Source organism: Saimiri boliviensis, chromosome 1 (assembly GCF_048565385.1).
Source record: "Saimiri boliviensis isolate mSaiBol1 chromosome 1, mSaiBol1.pri, whole genome shotgun sequence".
Classification (NCBI taxonomy): Eukaryota; Metazoa; Chordata; class Mammalia; order Primates; family Cebidae; genus Saimiri; species Saimiri boliviensis.
Window position 1 is genome coordinate 160,290,182 of NC_133449.1, and position 18,518 is coordinate 160,308,699.

The 18,518-nt window shown below is 45.4% G+C and overlaps 1 protein-coding gene and 1 pseudogene across 2 annotated transcripts in view; both read left to right on the plus strand.

Moving 5' to 3' along the window:
• Positions 1-1,927: 1,927 nt before the first annotated feature.
• The window catches only part of PDE6A (phosphodiesterase 6A), a 98,054-nt gene continuing 81,463 nt past the window's right edge, over positions 1,928-18,518 (plus strand). Inside the window, exons 1-4 of one of the 2 annotated variants that reach the window (XM_003934007.4) lie at positions 1,928-2,401; positions 11,875-12,027; positions 16,942-17,031; positions 18,173-18,313. In XM_003934007.4, the coding sequence (XP_003934056.2) occupies positions 1,928-2,401; positions 11,875-12,027; positions 16,942-17,031; positions 18,173-18,313 (858 nt within the window). The remainder of the gene's footprint in view (positions 2,402-11,874; positions 12,028-16,941; positions 17,032-18,172; positions 18,314-18,518) is intronic. The other variant, XM_010344533.3, reaches the window with a different exon arrangement.
• LOC120363575 (small ribosomal subunit protein eS26 pseudogene) lies at positions 9,331-9,762 on the plus strand (annotated as a pseudogene).

Consider the following 18,518-nt stretch of genomic DNA (forward strand, 5'->3'; position numbering starts at 1 on the left):
AGGACAGGGAGAAACCAGGGAGGGGGTATTTGGAGGCTACTTGGGATAAGATAGCTAGAGATGACTTGTATGACCTGAAATCTGGAAGTAAAGAAGGAGATGGCGTGCGGAGAGCTGAGAAAACACATTGGGCCAGAGTTCTGATTCTTTATTATGGGAGTGTCTGGAAGGTTCGTGTTGCTGCACAAGCTGCCAGATCCGGGGTGGGGGGATGGGCACCTGTGCACACAGTGCTGGATGGGTGCAGTGCCCCCAAATTTATTATGTTATACAATAAAGGCGGCAATCTATTTTTAAGGCAAGGTCATTTACAAAGTTCAAAGTGCTAGCAACTGTCTATAATTATGCATTCCACATAGTTTACAACACAGGGATGCCAGGCTCTAGCAGATATAGTCATGGAAGCTAAAGTCAGTCTCATCCAGAAAGGCAAGTGCTCTGTCTCCTTCCTAGTGGGCAGCAGGGGCATTTTAGGATTCTGGTATTTCAAAGATTCACTGGAGTTGATAGAATGTGGACTATTGTATGGACCTTTCTCTCTCTCTCTCTCTCTCTCTTTCTCTCTCTCTCTCTCTCTCTCCCCCCCCTCTCTTTCTCTCTCTCTCTCTCTCTCTCTTTCTTTCTCTTTTGACAAAGTCTAGCTCTTGTCACCCAGGCTGGAGTGCAATAGCACGATTTTGGCTCACTGCAACCTCCACATCCTGGGTTCACGCAGTTCTCCTACCTCAGCCTCCCAAGTAGCTGGGATTACAGGTGGCGCCACCACACTGGCTAATTTTTGTATTTTCAGTAGAATGGGGTTTCACCATGTTGCCCAGTCTGGTCTTGAACTCCTGACCTCAGGTGATCCACCCACCTCGGCCTCCCAAAGTGCTGGGATTACAGGCATGAGCCACCACACCCAGTCCATTGTGTGCATTTCTGACAGACAACCTAAGAAAGTCCAGGCTGAAGCCAGCAAAAACACATTAAAGGACCAGGAGAAAGATCGAGTGGGTTGAAGGGAAACAGATTTTTAAAGTTAAGGCTCTGTGAAATGGATAGAGTTAACTAGAGGTTAAAAATAAAATGTTAACTAGAGGTTACCTCTGAGTAACAGGATTATGGGTGATTTTAATTGTCTTCTTTGAGTATGTTCAATGGTGAATATAATATGTATTACTTTTGGAGTAAAGGGAAAACTGACAAAGGTGTGTTGTTTTACAATGGCCCTTAGGTTGCAAAAATTAGAGAGTCATTGAAATCTAAAGCTGGTAACAACTTTAGTGCAAAGATTGTGAAATGGGAGACTACGGGTACCAGACCCATAATGTTCATGAGGACAGTAGGCTGAGAGGCCCTGAACAGGGAAAGCCCACATGGGAGAGGCCCCGAGGAAGGGGAGTGGAAGGGTGGGGCAAGGGGCTGGGGATGCAGTCTGCACGAAGTCACCTCTCAGCTTCAGCCATTCCTGCCATGGAGGGACATGGACGGAGCCAAACAAATCTCCTAAACAGTAAATGTCAGTCTTCTGGGTCAGATACTTAAGAAAATTAACAGAGGGCAGAGAAAACGCACCCACAGCAAGTAGATTGTCCCTGTGCTGCCTTTTTGCAACCTCAGCTTTGGTGGTGCTGGAGCCCACCTCCTGCTCTGTGCAAACATCTCTTCTTAGCTCTTACTAGAACAAGGTGAAAGAAAACTCTCACCTTCTCCCCTCTGGCCCCACAGCATCTGGAACACACTGATCCTCATAATCCTTGTTCTTGAGAAATATTAATGACTTAATCTCCCAAGCCTGCTCCCCCGGCTCCTATGCTGCCATCTCAGTATGTTCTGCAGACAAGACCCAGAGAAGTCCAGGTTGGACTTGGGGCCGACTGCAAAACTGCCTTTGGAAGGCCTCCGCCCCAGTCCTTCTACAGAGTAGTCAGTGGAACTCCCAGCCATGGGCGAAGTGACAGCAGAGGAGGTGGAGAAGTTCCTGGACTCGAATATTGGCTTTGCCAAACAGTACTACAACCTCCGCTATCGAGCCAAGGTCATCTCCGACCTCCTTGGGGCCAAGGAGGCTGCCGTGGACTTCAGCAACTACCACTCCCTGAGCAGCGTGGAGGAGAGTGAAATCATCTTTGACCTCCTGCGGGACTTTCAGGAGAATTTACAGACAGAGAAATGCATCTTCAATGTCATGAAGAAGCTGTGCTTTCTCCTGCAGGCAGACCGCATGAGCCTGTTCATGTACAGGACCCGCAACGGCATCGCAGAGCTGGCCACCCGGATTTTCAATGTCCACAAAGATGCTGTCCTTGAGGACTGCCTGGTGATGCCCGACCAGGAGATCGTCTTCCCTTTGGACATGGGCGTTGTGGGCCACGTCGCACACTCTAAGAAGATTGCTAACGTTCCCAACACAGAAGAGGTACTCTCTGCCCCATGAGAGAGAAAGAGGGCGTGGGGCATTATTCCATGGGGTTCTGGGGTTCAAGTGGGGTGGGGAGCTATTGGCCCCCAAGACTAGGTTGGTGACAACATGGGGCTTCTCTTTATTTATTTACTTATTTACGCATAATTTTTTATTTTGAAAAAAAATTCTTTTTTTTTTTTTTTTGAGATGCAGTTTTGCTCTTGTTGGGAGTGCAACGGTGCAATCTCAGCTCACCACAACTGCCATCTCCTGGCTTCAAGTGATTCTCCTGCCTCAGCCTCCAGCATACCTGGGATTACAGGCACTCGCCACCACACTCGGCTAATTTTTTTCATTTTTTAGTATAGACGGGGTTTCTCCATGTTGGCCAGGGTGGTCTCGAACTCCCAACCTCAGGTGATCTGCCCACCTTGGCCTCCCAAAGTGCTGGGATTACAGGGGCAATCCACCATGCCTTGCAGAGAAAAAAATTTCAAACTTAACAGAAAAGTTTAAAATAATACAAATAACTGTATGTCTTTCATCCAAATTTATCTTTCATTAACATCTTGCCACATTTGCTTTTGCTCTCCATTTTCTCTGACCCACTTGGGAGAAAGTTGCAGACATCATGCCCTTTGTCTCTAAGTGCTGGCAATGCTCCCATCATTGTACTGTGGATAGGTAAGAAATGTCCCTGTTCTGGAAATACACCTTCCACAGTACCTCCACAGTACTTCCACAGTATTTCCACAGTACCTCCATAGTATTTCCACAGTACTTCCACACAGTACCTCCACAGTACTTCCACACAGTACTTCCACAATACCTCCAAAGTACTTCCACAGTACTTCCACACGGTACCTCCATAGTACTTCCACAGTACTTCCACACAGTACTTCCACAGTACCTCCATAGTACTTCCACAGTACTTCCACACAGTACCTCCACAGTACTTCCACACAGCACTTCCACAGTACTTCCAGAACAGAGACATTTCTTCCCTATCCACAGTACAATGATGGAATCATAGAAATGTAATGTGGATACAATACCATTATCTGCTGGGAGTAATAACACATACCTGTAGTCCCATCTACTTGGGAGGCTGAGGCAGGAGGATCACTTGAGCCCAGGAGTATGAGACCAGCTTGTGCAACATAGGGAAACTCCTGTCTCTACAAAAAATTTAAAAATTAGCTGGGTGTGGTGGTGCACACCTGTGGTCAGCATCAATATGGTGACTTCCCAGGAGTGAGGGTCCATCAGCCTGCCTAAGGTGGAGTAAACCAGCCCAGGTCAGAAAGGGAGCTGGTCAAACTCCCATGCTGGTTAGTAGTGGGATCATACCTGTGAATAACACTGCACTCCAGCCTGGGAAATATAGCAACAACCTGTCTTGAAGAAGAAGAAAAAATGAAAAAAGTCTGGGTGTGGTGGTTCACACCTGTAATCCAAGCCCTTTGGGAGGCTGAGGTGGGAAGATCACTTGAGCCCAGAAGTTTGAGATCAGACTGAGCAAGATAGGGAGACCCCTGTCTTTACAAAAAAAAAATAAAAAATAAAAAAAAACTAGCTGGGTGTGGTGGTACACACCTGTGGTCCCAGCTACTCTGGAGGCTGAGGTGTGAGCATTGCCTGAGCCCAGGGGGTTGAGGCTGCAGTGAGCCATGGTTGCGTCACAGCACTCCAGCCTGGGTGACAGAGTGTGACCCTGTCAAGGAAAGGAAAGGAAAAAGGAAAGGAAAGGAACCATCCGATCAGCTGGGTGAAAAGAAAAAAGAAAAAAAATTGCTAAAAAGTAAAGAAAAGAGCTGCAGCACCATGATCTAATGAGCAGTTCATATTCAATTTGTCAGTTGTGTCAGACACCCACGTAGCACTGTCTTTTCAGTCTCCTTGACTCTGAGACAGTTCCTCAGTCTGGCTTTGTTTTCCATGGCACTGACATTTTTGAAGGGTACAAACCAAATCTTCTGTGGAAATGTCCCTTCTTTCGGACTTGTCCGATATTTCTTCATGATTAGATCCAGGCCATGCACTTCTGGCAGGAGCGCCACAGAGGTGTTTTCTTTGTGCTTTATATGCAGAGGCATAATGGCAGTCTGTGTCCCGTTACTGGAAATGTTAAACACTGATCACTTGGTTAAACACTTGGCTCTTTCTTTCAGGAGTCCACAGTTCCCTGAGATTCTACTGGCAGTTCTGACAAAGACTTCTTTGATCACCTTGGGCAAATCACTCCCCGTCTCTGGACATTGGCTTTTAAAGGCAGTAATGCTGTTCTCTACCTAGCCCTCTGTCCAGGCCAGCTCCTATTCACCTTCAGAAAAAGTCATTTCCTCAGGGAGGCCCTTTCTAATCCCCCTGTTACAGCCTCCTCCCTAAGCCATTTCTCATAATAAGCCCTGGAGGTCAGGGACCAGGTTTGCCTTGACCACCAGGCATTTACTCCAGGACCCAGCACAGTGTCTGGCACAAAGCATGTGCTTGGAAGCACTTGGCATAAAAGACTCACAATCAAGTAATTATGCAATACTTTCTTTAACACTATCTCACCCAAAAGAATGTCCCATCATGGCAGGGCCCATACAGGTCTCATTCACTGCCGCACTGGCCAAAACAGGAGCTGTGTTTCAGCATTTCCAAAATCCAGTCTCTGGACATGGTGTGATTTTGCGCTCATTTTACCTCTGGCTTTATTTCAGATTAAAGGTCTCAATGTTAAAAATAGGAGAGGAAGGGGGCTTCAGAGACTCTTATCCAACTGCCTTATTTAATAGACAAAGAAACTAAACCCAGGAGAGCTTGGGCAGAGGCTTGCTAACGCTTCACTTATATTAGTGCAAGAATTCAAGCAGGTCGTCAGGGTGCGGTGGCTCAGGCTTGTAATCTCATACTCTCGGATGCCAAGGCAGGCGAATCATTTGCAGGAGTTCAAGACCAGCCTGGCCAACATGGTGAAACCCTGTCTCTACTAAACATACAAAAATTAGCCGGGCACGGTGGTGGGCACCTGTAATCCCAGCTATTTGGGAGGCTAAGGCAGGAGAATCCATCTGGGAGGTGGAGGTTGCAGTGAGCCAAGACCGAGCCATTGCACTCCAACCTGAACAACAAGAGCCAAACTCCATCTCAAAACCAAAAAGAATTCAAGCAGGTTATCTTTTGGACTTGGGTTTCTTGGTGAGATAAGCCAGACTTGTGTCTCCGTGGAAAGCACACCTGGTGGGCTCCCACACGGGGTGCGTGTCTCCCGTCATCTCCCCTTGGGCATCCAGGGGCCAGGCAATGGGACTGCACTCAGGAGACTTTCTGGAGGACTCATCCAACTGGACTGGAGTCTGTTTTCCCTTCGACTCTTCCTAGACTGTTTAATTGTAGCCAGCAGGGATTGCCTTACTTGTTTCCCCTCATATCGATCTGTGTCATAACTGTCATTATCCCTGTTTCACAGATGATGAAGCAGAAACCCAGACAGTGTTGGTAACTTGCTCAGGGTTATGCAGATAGGAAGTGGCAGACTCTGGCTGGTCCAATTAGTTATAAATACAACAGGTGTTTATAACTGATTGATCACAGTAAGTGATAGATTTCTTTGTCCCCCTCCACTCCTACTGCTTCACTCAACTTGCCTAAGAAAAGAAAAAATGGCAGAGAGTAGGGGGATAGGGGAGAAGAATAGGAGACATACCTAATGTAGATGACGGGGGTGGGGGGGGGATGGATGCAGCAAACCACCCTGGCACGTGGATACCTATGTAATAAACCTGCGCATTCTGCACATGCACCCCAGAACTTAAAGTATAACAATAAAAAAAGTGAAAAAAAAAAAAAGAAAGAAAGAAAAAAACCCTGGCAGACTGGGAATGATTTGAACCCAGGCACTGACCTTGAGCTCACACTCTCTTTTTTTTTTTTTTTAAACTAGCTGGTTCAGCCAGGGAGTCGTTACAGATCCTTAATTCCTCTTAATTGCTCTGCTATTCTGTACAACCTCCTTCTTTAGAAAATGAGGGCATTGCACTGGGCTTTATTTGAGCAAGGTCATTGGATCATGCAGCAGAGAGTTAAGATCTTATGCTTTGAGGTCAGATCTGGCCATGAACCAGGACTCTGTCACTTTCTAAGAATGTGGTCCTGGCAAATCATTTAGCTTGACTGGGTTTATTTCCTGTTTTGTAAAATGGCGTAATAATACCTACCCCACAGTGTTGTTGCAAAAATTAAATGAGTGAATTATTTCTCATTAGCAGTGTTCTTGGCACACATAATGACTCCTATTGGCAACTCCCATTCCTTGTTACTATTACAAGTCTTTTGTTGTTGTTGTTAAGGATCTATTCTAAGTGATGGAGGCTGTGCCAGGTTTGGGTGGAATTCAGAGGAGAATCCAGTCTTGCCCTTCTGGAGCTTTCAGTTTAGATTCTGTTTGTGGGAAAACAGAAAACAGAGATGCTGGGAGCTTCTATATACCCTGATATTAAGGGATTGAGGATTCAGGATGTTTTTCTGATTCTAGAAGATCCTGGCTTAGCAGTTTGCAGAGCGTCTGTGCAAAGAGATGGCCTGTTGCCTTCTATTTATCCCTCAGAGTTTATCCGGGAAACCACACCTCACCTTCCCTGGAACCTTTTGGGGCCTGAGTCAGTCTCTCTGGCCAGTGACTTGGGCCTGCGGGTGAAGACCGTCCATGCCAGCCATCCCTGTATACTTGGTATTTGCATGTGTTTACGTCAGGAAATCTTACTCAATTCGCGGCTCTGGGTAGAAGGCAACCTTGAGCACCAAACGGTGACTGCGGCTGGGTGAGGAGGAGGAGGACAGTGCTGTAGGCAAGGGTCTAGATTCTTTCTGAACCACCAAAAAGTGATATTGTCAGCCTTCAGCACCCTCTAGAAACCTGGGAAAGGGTTGCAATTGCTGCATTGTTGAAATGTGAAATCACAAAGGAAGTTCTTTTGGACTGTAATGAACTTCCCCACCTGCTCCAAATTCCTACTTATCTTGAGAATTGCGTCAGAAAGTCTTGCCAGAGGACTGCCAGATAAAATATAAGATGCCCAGTAGAGTTTGAATTTTAGATAAACAAGAATATTTTAGTAAGAGAAGGTCCCATGCAATATTTTGTACATAGTTACACTAAAAAAAATTATTTCTAGTTTATCTGAAATTCAAATTTCATTGGGAAGGCTGCCCACTTGTCATTCAGTATGTACTCGTGTATCAATCTTTTCCTCTTTCTCCTTTCCGGAAAACCCACAAGGCCCATCTGTCCCTGTCTGTATTATTCACCACTGGCCCCTGGCACCTAGCCCAGTGTCTGGGACAGAGTGAGTACTTACTATAGTTTATTGAGTGAGTGAATGAGTAAATGTCAGCCCTTCCCCCGCACTTCCTGTGGCTGATCAATCCGGTTTCTGAAGACCATACCTGAGATGACTGTCATTTCTAGACCCTTTCACATTTGTTGTCTGCCCTTGGTTTCCTTCATTTCCTGTGAGACCTGGGACCCAGCATGCTAGAACAGGGGGAGAAAAGAAAATCCTCAAAGAGGGCCTTATCCAATACCCTAACTTCACCAAAGGGGAAACTGAAGCTCAAAGAGTTTTCAACCACTGACAATGTTCTGAGTGGCTGTTGAAGCCACTCATAGGACAAGTTTCTCCTTCCCTGGGCCCCCCGGGTGGTCTGCTTCACATGCTTTGAGTCGTGGGCTCATGTTTTACATGACAATCCACTATACCGTGAGAACCAGTGAGAACAACCTCATCTTACAGCTCTTTGGATATACAATGCCTGGCATAGTCAGTGCTCAATGAATATGAATGAATCAATCAATCAGTGAATCAATGAATGAATAAGTGGAGCAACTGTGCCACTTACGGCAAGGGAGTTGTCTATGAAATGGGGAAGGTGGCGGTTCTATTTGGCAGGGCTGATGTGAGAGTTAATGAGATAATATATGTAAGTTGTCTGGCTCTGAGCCTAGTGCGTCATTATTACTCAGTAAATAGTAGATCTCATTATGAGATGCAACAGAGCTTGGCGCTGTGAATGTTTGCAGAGGGGAAATGAGGAATCTGGGAATGAGAAGTAGTGCTGCACTGCACTTTAAAATCCAAACTCAGCCGGATGTGGGCTCACACCTGCAAACCCGGCACTTTGGGAGGCCGAGGTGGGAGGATCACTTGGCTCCAGGAGTTTGGGACTACCCTGGGCAACACAGCAAAATCCCATCATTACAAAAAAATACAAAAATGAGTTGGGCATGGTGGTACACCCCTGGAGGAAGGAGGTTGAGGCTGCAGTGAGCCATGACGGCTCAGGCATTCCAGCCTGGATGGCAGAGCAAGACTCTGTCTCAAAAATACATATGTACATACATAAAAATGAAATCTTGTGGCCTCCAAGGCCCTGCTGGATCTGGCCCCTGCCTGCCTCTCTAACTTCCTTGCCCTCCACTTTCCCTCTCCTTTTCCCTCTCTATGCTTCAGCTACACTGATCTTTCTGTTCCTCACAAGGGCCAACCTCATTCCCACCTCCTGGCCTTTGCACGCTCTGTGCTTAGAATGTGCTTCATATACCTGGTTCCCTTGATCCTTTAGCTCTTAGCTCAGCATTACATCTTCCAAGAAGGCTCCCTGCCCACCAGCCTGCCATCTGATTCATCACTCTCTACAGCACCATCCAGTCCATTTTCTTCAAAGCAGTTGTCTCAGGCTTGCTTTGTCTTTCTTCCCATTTGAATGTAAGCTTCGCCAGAGCAAGAAATTCATTCTTGTCCATTGCTGTAGTTTCAGGGTCTGGAAGAGTACCTAGCATCTAGAAAGCACTCTGTTAATGCTAGCTGAATGGATGAATAACTCTGGGCTTCTGCTAGCTCAGTCTTTGACTCTGGGCTTTAAAATAAATAAAGGCTGCTCCGGTCCGTGCCTCCAAGATGACAAAGAAAAAAAGAAACAATGATCTTGCCAAAAAGGGCCATGGCCATGTGCAGCCTATTCACTGCACGAACTGTGCCTGACACGTGCCCAAGGACAAGGCCATTAAGAAATTCGTCATTTGAAACACAGTGGAGGCCGCAGCAGTCAGGGACATTTCTGAAGCAAGCGTCTTGGATGCCTTTGATGTGCTTCCCAAGCTGCATGTGAAGCTACATTACTGCGTGAGTTGTGTAATTCACAGCAAAGTAGTTAGGAATCGATCTCATGAAGCCCACAGGGACCAAACACCCCCACCGCGATGTAGACCTGTGGGTGCTTCCCCACGACCTACGCCAAAGCCCATGTACGGAGCTGAGTCCTTAAAGACTGAGATGAACTATTCTCTGGATAAAAATGAAATGGAAATTGTACTTAAAATAAATAAATAAATTCAGGTTGGTGCGAAAGTAATCATGGTTTTTGCCGTTACTTTTAATAGTTTGAGCTAATTGTCTTCTAAGTCTCCTTCCGCCTTTAATAATCTGAGGTTCTACGACATGGTTGTTTAGAACATTTTGTATGCTGAATATATAGGGTGACAATGATCATGTAAATGCCAGTCAATCGGCAGGTGGAGTGCTCATGAGGGGAGTTCCAGGACTGAGAACTCAGTGGGAAAGGGCTTTCTGGTAGATTTAGTAACATCTGCCTTGGATGCAGGTGAGGCCCAGGTATTCGCTTTCCCTGGTAGAAGTGAACAATGGGAAACTAAAATGACTTAATGAAATGAATCCAAGCACACCCCACCCAGGTCTCTGTGCTCAGGCACTCATCAGTAGCTTAGAAAATGACGCAGGTACCACTTCTTGACTAATGCCTTTTTAGAGATTTTGCTTAATCCTCAAATGTTAATTCAAGTACAACACTACAAGCTTCTCTTAATTCCTTTACCCTTCACCTGGTTTGAAACAGCTTCACTGATAATAATGCTGTTGACTATTTGTTTAATCCCATTCCAACTAGAAGAAACCTATAGATGCAAAGCATCGCTCACTGAATTCCATCCTTCCTTCCTCCTTCCCTCCCTCCCTCCTTTCCTTCCTTCCTTTCTTCCTTCCTTCCTTTTTTAGAGACAGGTTCTTGCTCTGCTACCCAGGGTAAAGTGCAATGGTGCAATCATAGCTCACTGTAGCCTCCAACTCCTGGGCTCAAGCAATCCTCCTTCCTCAGCCTCCTGAGTAGCTGGGACTACAGGCACATGTCACCACACCTGGCTAATTTTTTTGAGTTTTAGTAGGCACAAGATCTTGCTGTGTTGCCCAAGCTGGTCTTGGACTCCTGAACTCAAGCAAAACTACCACCTTGACCTCCCAAAGTGCTGGGATTACAGGTGTAAATCACCACGCCCAGCCCAGACTTAATTTTAGAAAAGTTCTGTGAATTGGCTCTGTGAAATACATTTCCACTCAGGACAGCATGAGCTGTGCATGTTTGGGCTGGCCTGTGTCCCAAGCAATCCTGACAGTCCAAAAACCTCACAGTGCTACCAAGAAATAGAAAGGTGGATTCTTGTCCATTTAAGAGGACAATTCAGTCTCTGTCTTTTCATCCTGACCACGTGGTTGACCACAGACCATGGGCTTCCCTGGGCTGCATTAGGGGAGGGTTATGGAGCTGTGCGCTCCTCTATATGCCCAGAGCTTTAAGCCAACCCCTTGTGACCAGTATTACTATTATTAATTTTTCTGTGAGTTGGCCTGAACCTTAGTCACCCATATCCCCAGTGCTTAACATAAGGCTGACACATAGTGGGGCTTCTACTAAGACTCGTAAAATGGGGATATCCACTGAACTGGCTGTCTGGTGCTAGAACTGGATTGTTTAAAAAGCTGAAAGTAACAAATTCTTTTGTTCAATGACCTGGACCCAAGTCTTACGTTATCCAGGCTTCTCTGAGAGGCAGCAGAGCTGAGGGCAGGTTCTGGAGTTACACATGCGCACACAAACACACACATTCTCTCTCTCTCTCTCTCTCTCTCACCACATGTGACATTAAACTTTTTGAGTTACAGATCCCTCTCCTGTAAGATGGGCTACTAATGGTACCTATCTCATAGCTTATTGCGAAGATTAAAGTAAGATGATGCAGGTGAAATGCCACGCACACTGCCTGCCAGCCACTATCGTTGTTGTACTTACTAAAGTCCCAGCTTCCTCTTAGCTCTCCTTTGAGTTTTTATTCCGGAATTAATTGTCGTCACCTCAAGAAAGCCTTCCCTAACCCTCTCTCTCCAGGCAAAGTCAGTCCCTCACTCCTGTCCCTGGCATCCACACTGCTCTGCATACATCTCCTTCACAGCCTTCAGTGGATTGCATCCCAGACCTTCTTTTTCTACTGGGTTTTGGAAGCTTCCATGGCAGATGTCATCTCTGTTTGCCCTGCCCCTATTGAAGGGGAATCGGTGGCAGTGCCATCATTCGTTTTTCAGCAGGGGCTTTGGGGTGGTCCATGGTTCTTGCCCTTCATTTGCCTGTCTGTGCTTCTCTCTGCCTTCCTTTAGGATGAGCATTTCTGTGACTTTGTGGACATCCTCACTGAGTACAAGACCAAGAGCATCTTGGCTTCGCCCATAATGAATGGGAAGGATGTGGTAGCCATAATCATGGCTGTGAATAAAGTGGATGGATCCCACTTCACCAAGAGAGATGAAGAGGTGAGAATGCTTTAGAAACGAAGGGTAGCCATGCTAGCACATTCTCCTAGACTATGAAGTCTCCTCAAGTTTCCTCTTTGGCCTGGCTTCAGTTTCCCCATCTGTCAGAAAGGGAATTCACCTGATGTTCTCTGAGGGAGGCAGGACAAAATAATAGTTGAGACACTGGGCTTTGAAGTCAGGAATAGAGAGATAATTGTTCTGTCTCTCCCAATATCTGGCTGTTTGCCTTGTGCAAGTTATTTAACTTCTTTGAACTTCTGTTTTCTTACTTGTAAAATGCTGATAATTTTTCAGTATCAACCTCATAGGGAACTTAACAGGAAAATTCAATAAACAGTAGCATTTTTCTTTTTTTTTTTTTTTTTGAGACGGAGTTTTGCTCTTGTTACCCAGGCTGGAGTGCAATGGCTCGATCTTGGCTCACCGCAACCTCTGCCTCCTGGGTTCAGGCAATTCTCCTGCCTCAGCCTCCTGAGTAGCTGGGATTACAGGCACGTGCCACCATGCCCAGCTAATTTTTTGTATTTTTAGTTGAGACAGGGTTTCACTATGTTGACCGGGATGGTCTCGATCTCTTGACCTCGTGATCCACCCGCCTCGGCCTCCCAAAGTGCTGGGATTACAGGCTTGAGCCACCGCGCCCGGCTCATTTTTCTTTTTTTTTTTTTTTTACTTACTTTTTTTTTTTGCATTTTAGGTTTTGGGGTACATGTGATGAACATGCAAGATTGTTGCATAGGTACACACATGGCAGTGTGGTTTGCTACCTTCCGTCCCCTCACCTGTATCTGTCATTTCTCCCCATGCTATCTCTTCCCACCTCCCCATCCCCACCCCTCCCCCATTTCCCCCCAACGGACCCCAGTGTGTAGTGCTCCCCTCCCTGTGTCCATGTGTTCTCATTGTTCAACACCCGCCTATGAGCAAGAATATATGGTGTTTGATTTTCTGCTCTTGTGTCAGTTTGCTGAGAATGATGGTTTCCAGGTTCATCCATGTCCCTACAAAGGACGTGAACTCATCGTTTTTGATGGCTGCGTAATATTCCATGGTGTATATGTACCACATTTTCCCTATCCAGTCTATCATCGTTGGGCATTTGGGTTGGTTCCAGGTCTTTGCTATTGTAAACAGTGCTGCAATGAACATTCGTGTGCACGTGTCCTTGTAGTAGAATGATTTATAATCCTTTGGATATATACCCAGTAATGGGATTGCTGGGTCAAATGGGATTTCTATTTTTAGGTCCTTGAGGAATCGCCACACTGTCTTCCACAATGGTTGAATTAATAATCTCTGATGATGGTTTGGATTTCTGTGGAATCTGTGGTGATATCCCCTTTATTGTTTTTTATTGCATCAATTTGGTTATTCTCTCTTTTCTTTTTTATTAATCTGGCTAGTGGTCTATTTTGTTGATCTTTTCAAAAAACCAGCTCCTGGATTTATTGATTTTTTTGAAGAGTTTTTTGTGTCTCTATTTCCTTCAGTTCTGCTCTGATCTTAGTTATTTCCTGTCTTCTGCTAGGTTTTGAGTTTTTTTTATCTTGCTCCTCTAGCTCTTTCAATTTTGATGATAGGGTGTCAATTTTAGATCTCTCCTTTCTTCTCATGTGGGCACTCATTGCTATATATTTTCCTCTAGAGACTGCTTTAAATGTGTCCCAGAGATTCTGGTATGTTGTGTCTTCGTTCTCATTGGTTTTGAAGAACATCTTTATTTCTGCCTTCATTTCATTGTTTATCCAGTCAACATTCAAGAGCAAGTTGTTCAGTTTCCATGAAGCTGTGCGGTTCTGAGTTAGTTTCTGCATTCTGAGTTCTAACTCGATTGCACTGTGGTCTGAGAGACTGTTTGTTATGATTTCCGTTCTTTTGCATTTGCTGAGGAGTGATTTATTGCCAATTATGTGGTCAGTTTTAGAGTAGGTGTGATGTGGTGCTGAGAAGAATGTATATTCTGTGGATTTGGGGTGGAGAGTTCTGTAAATGTCTATTAGGTTTGCTTGTTCCAGGTCTGTATTCAGGTCCTGGATATCCTTGTTGATTTTCTGTCTGGATGATCTGTCTAATATTGACAATGGGGTGTTAAAGTCTCCTGCTATTATTGTGTGGGAGTCTAAGTCTCTTTGTAAGTCATTAAGAACTTGCCTTATGTATCTGGGTGCTCCTGTATTGGGTGCGTATATATTTAGGATCGTTAGCTCTTCTTGTTGCAGTGATCCTTTTACCATTATGTAATGTCCTTCTTTGTCTCTTTTGATCTTTGTTGCTTTAAAATCTATTTTATCAGAGATGAGAATTGCAACTCCTGCCTTTTTTTGCTCTCCATTTGCTTGGTAGATCTTCCTCCATCCCTTTATTTTGAGCCTTTGTGTATCCTTGCATGTAAGATGGGTTTCCTGGATACAGCACACTGATGGGTTTTGGCTTTTTATCCAATTTGCCAGTCTGTGTCTTTTGATTGGGGCATTTAGTCCATTGACATTTAGGGATAGTATTGTTATGTGTGAATTTGATACTGTCATTTTGATGCTACCTGGCTGTTTTGTTGGTTAGTTGATGCAGATTCTTGATTGTGTTGATGCTCTTTTACCATTTGGTGTGTTTTTGGAGTGGCTGGTACTGGTTGTTCCTTTATATGTGTAGAGCCTCTTTCAGGAGTTCTTGTAGAGCAGGTTTGGTGGTGATGAAATCTCTGAGTGCTTGCTTGTTCACAAAGGATTTTATTTTTCCTTCACTTATGAAGCTTAGTTTGGCTGGATAGGAGATTCTGGGTTGAAAGTTCTTTTCTTTAAGGATGTTGAATATTGGCCCCCAATCTCTTCTGGCTTGTAGGGTTTCTGCTGAGAGATCTGCTGTGAGTCTAATGGGCTTCCCTTTGTGGGTAACCCGACCTTTCTCTCTGGCTGCCTTTAGCATTTTCTCTTTCATTTCAACCCTGGTGAATCTGACGATTATGTGCCTTGGGGTTCCTCTTCTTGAGGAATATCTTTGTGGTGTTCTCTGTATTTCCTGTATTTGAATATTGGTCTGCCTTGCTAGGTTGGGGAAGTTTTCCTGGATAATATCCTGAAGAGTATTTTGCAGCTTGGATTCATTCTCTTCATCACATTCAGGTACACCTATCAGACGTAGATTAGGTCTTTTCACATAGTCCCACATTTCTTGAAGATTTTGTTCATTCCTTTTTGCACTTTTTTCTCTGTTCTTGCCTTCTCTTTTTATTTCATCGAGTTGATCTTCGACCTCCGATATCCTTTCTTCTGCTTGGTCAATTCGGCTGTTGAAGCTTGTGCATGCTTCACGAAGTTCTCGTGTTGCATTTTTCAGCTCCATCAATTCACTTATACTCCTCTCTATGCTGTCCATTCTCGTCAGCAGTTCGTCCAATCTTTTTTCAAGGTTCCTATTTTCTTTGCGTTCGGTTAGAACATGTTCTTTTAGCTCACTGTAGTTTCTTACTACCCACCTTCTGAAGTCTGATTCTGTCATTTCATCACCCTCCTTCTCCATCCGGTCTGGTTCCCTTGCTGGTGAGGAGTTGTGATCCCTTTTAGGAGGAGAGGTGTTCTGGTTTCGGGAGTTTTCATCCTTTTTGCGCTGGTTTCTTCCCATTTTTGTGGGTTTATCCACCTGTTGTCTGTCTCTGTCCCAGGGAGTTGAAGCTTTATGAGTTTCCGTTGCACTACTGCCTTTTTTGGTTTTTCTTTCAGGTCTGACCCGCCCAGCTAGCAGCACGCCTAGCCACTGCCTGCCGGCAGGGGCTTTCCTGAGCTGCTGTGGGCTCCGCCCAGCTGCCCTGAGCTCTTCCCTGTAGTCCTTTTTATATGGGCGTAGTTAGAACTGTCTAGGCAATGGTGGCCCCGCCTCTGTTATGGCGGACTCTCTCTGTTGTGGCAGGTTGCCTCGGCAACGGCGGGTTGCCTCGGCAACGGCAGCCTGCCTCCATAGCGGTGGAGAGTCTCAGTAATGGCGGAAGCCCCTCCCCCACGGAGCCAGACCGTCCTGGTTCAGCTGTGCTTGGTTTGAAGGGCTCAACCCAGAGGGTTTCCAATTACTGTTTTTGTTTTTTTTGTTGTTGGCGGTGGAGGGGTGGGACCAACCGAGCCTGATCGCCTGGCTCCCTGACTCAGAGTCTTTTCTTTTAAGTTGAACGACCCCGCGTTCTGGTCGCTTGTTGAAAAGGCGCCGGGATCTCCCGTGCTGCGACTCACTGAGTCAGCTTGAACTGCGGCGCCGGCTCCTGGCGGATTTTTTGCCTAGGAATCTCCTGGCCTGACTCACTATTTCAGATGAATGGGCAACTCTGCCGTCTCAGGGCTCTGCTCGCCAGCTAAGAGGGCTCCCAGACCAGTGGCTTTTGTCCGGAGAACCGCAGCAACAGGGAGTGGTCACAGCAGCCGCGCGGGCGGAATCAGCCCCGCAGGGGCCAAAACAGCCGCAGCGGCTGGGACTGCGATACTGGCGACCCCTCTGCCTGGGTATCTCCTGGTCTGTGGGCAATAAGAGTTCGTCTGGAAATGCGGCGTCCACTCACCCTCTGCACTTTCACTGGGAGCTGAAGTCCTGAGCTGTTCTTAGGCGGCCATCTTCCCAGCATTCTCCAGCATTTTTCATTAATACACTTGCATCAACATCAACGTTCTACATTCTGTGAGTTCCATTAATACACTCCCATCAACATTCTACATTCTGTGAGTTTCACTGATACACTCCCATCAACAGTCTACATTCTGTGAGTTTTATACTCATGCAACATCTTATGAGTCTGCATTCTAGGATCCATCTGCCCAAATTGTCTCTGATGAAGCTTTGAAAATATTTAGATATTTATAGCTGATGGTAGAAGTAGCCAGAGGATGGATTTCTTCTTCTCATCTGCCTCCCTTCATGCTGTTTGATTTTTAGATTCTTCTCAAGTACCTCAATTTTGCAAATCTAATCATGAAGGTGTACCACCTGAGTTACCTGCACAACTGTGAAACTCGACGCGGCCAGGTAAGGGGCTTGGGCCAAGGGAATGGACTGGGCGTGTCCTTTCCCTGAAGCATTGATGTGGGCAGGACTGGCAGGCAGATGGGAATGAAGGTGCCTAGGAAGCATTCTCTAGTCTCTGGCCAGCATCACAAGTGTTATGAGGTAGTGGCTGTCTATAAAGCTGTATACCAGAGTGGTAATATGTACAAGCTTCAAGTCAGATGGCTTTGATCTGAATCCCTGCTCAACCACGGACTAGCTCTAAGACCCTAAGCAAGTCACTTAATTTCTCTAACCTTCGGTTTCCCTATTTGAAAAATAGGGATGATTATGGTGCCACCCTCGAAAAGTTGCCATTAATAGTAAATGAGATAATGTATATAGGGCATTAGGGCTCAACTGAAGTTTCTTATTATTTTTATTAAAGCCTATGAGTTAAATGAAAGGGGAAGAGTTGGACCCAATGTAAAGCATCCAGTTACTTCACCTCTCTGAGCCTCAGTTTCTTTGTCTACAAATGGAAGATAATTGGACCAGGCATGGTGGCTCACGCCTGTAGTCCCAGCATTTTGGGAGGCCAAGGCAGGAGGATTGCTTGAACCCAGAAGTTCAAGACCAGCCTGGGCAACATAGTGGGACCCCATCTCTAGTTTTCAAATAAAATTTTTTTAAGGGATGATAATTGGCTGGGTAAGGTGGTTCATGCCTATAATCCTAGCACTTTGGGAGGCTAAGGTTGGAGGATTGCTTGAAGCCAGAAGTTTGAAACCAGCTTGGGAAACAGTGAAGAATTATTTCTACAAAAAATTTAAAGATTATCTGTGTGCAGTGGTGTGCACCTGTAGTCCCAGCTACTGGGGAGGCTGAGATGGGAGAACTGCTTGAGCCTGGAAGTTGGAGGCTACAGTGAGCTATGATTGTGCTACTGTGTTCCAGCCTGGATGACAGAGTAACTCTGCCCCTAAAAAATAAATAAAAATTAAAAACTTAAAAAAAAATCTAAAACTAAAAATGGGAGATAGTTAACCTATTTCTCTGGGTTATTGTGAAGGTTAAGTGAAATAAACTCTACGGAACTTCAGAAAATTGTTGTTATTCTCCAGCTAAGTGAGCTATTACTTTGCAACTCAAAATCTTTGAATGTATTTTTGTATTTTTTCAGATACTTCTGTGGTCTGGAAGCAAAGTCTTTGAAGAACTTACAGACATCGAAAGACAGTTCCACAAAGCCCTGTACACAGTCCGTGCCTTCCTCAACTGTGACAGATACTCTGTGGGCCTCTTAGACATGACCAAGCAGAAGGTGAGAAAACTTCAGCAACAGACATTTCCAAGAAAAGATTAAACAGACACTGACTGACAGCTAGAGTCTGGGCACACATTCAGTTGTACAGGGAAGAGGCCGGGTGATATGGGGTGGTCATACAAAGTTTTACAGAGGTCTTTACTGAGGAGAGGAGTATCAGCCTTTAAAGGGGAAAAGTCCATCTAGGACACAGGTGAGTGAA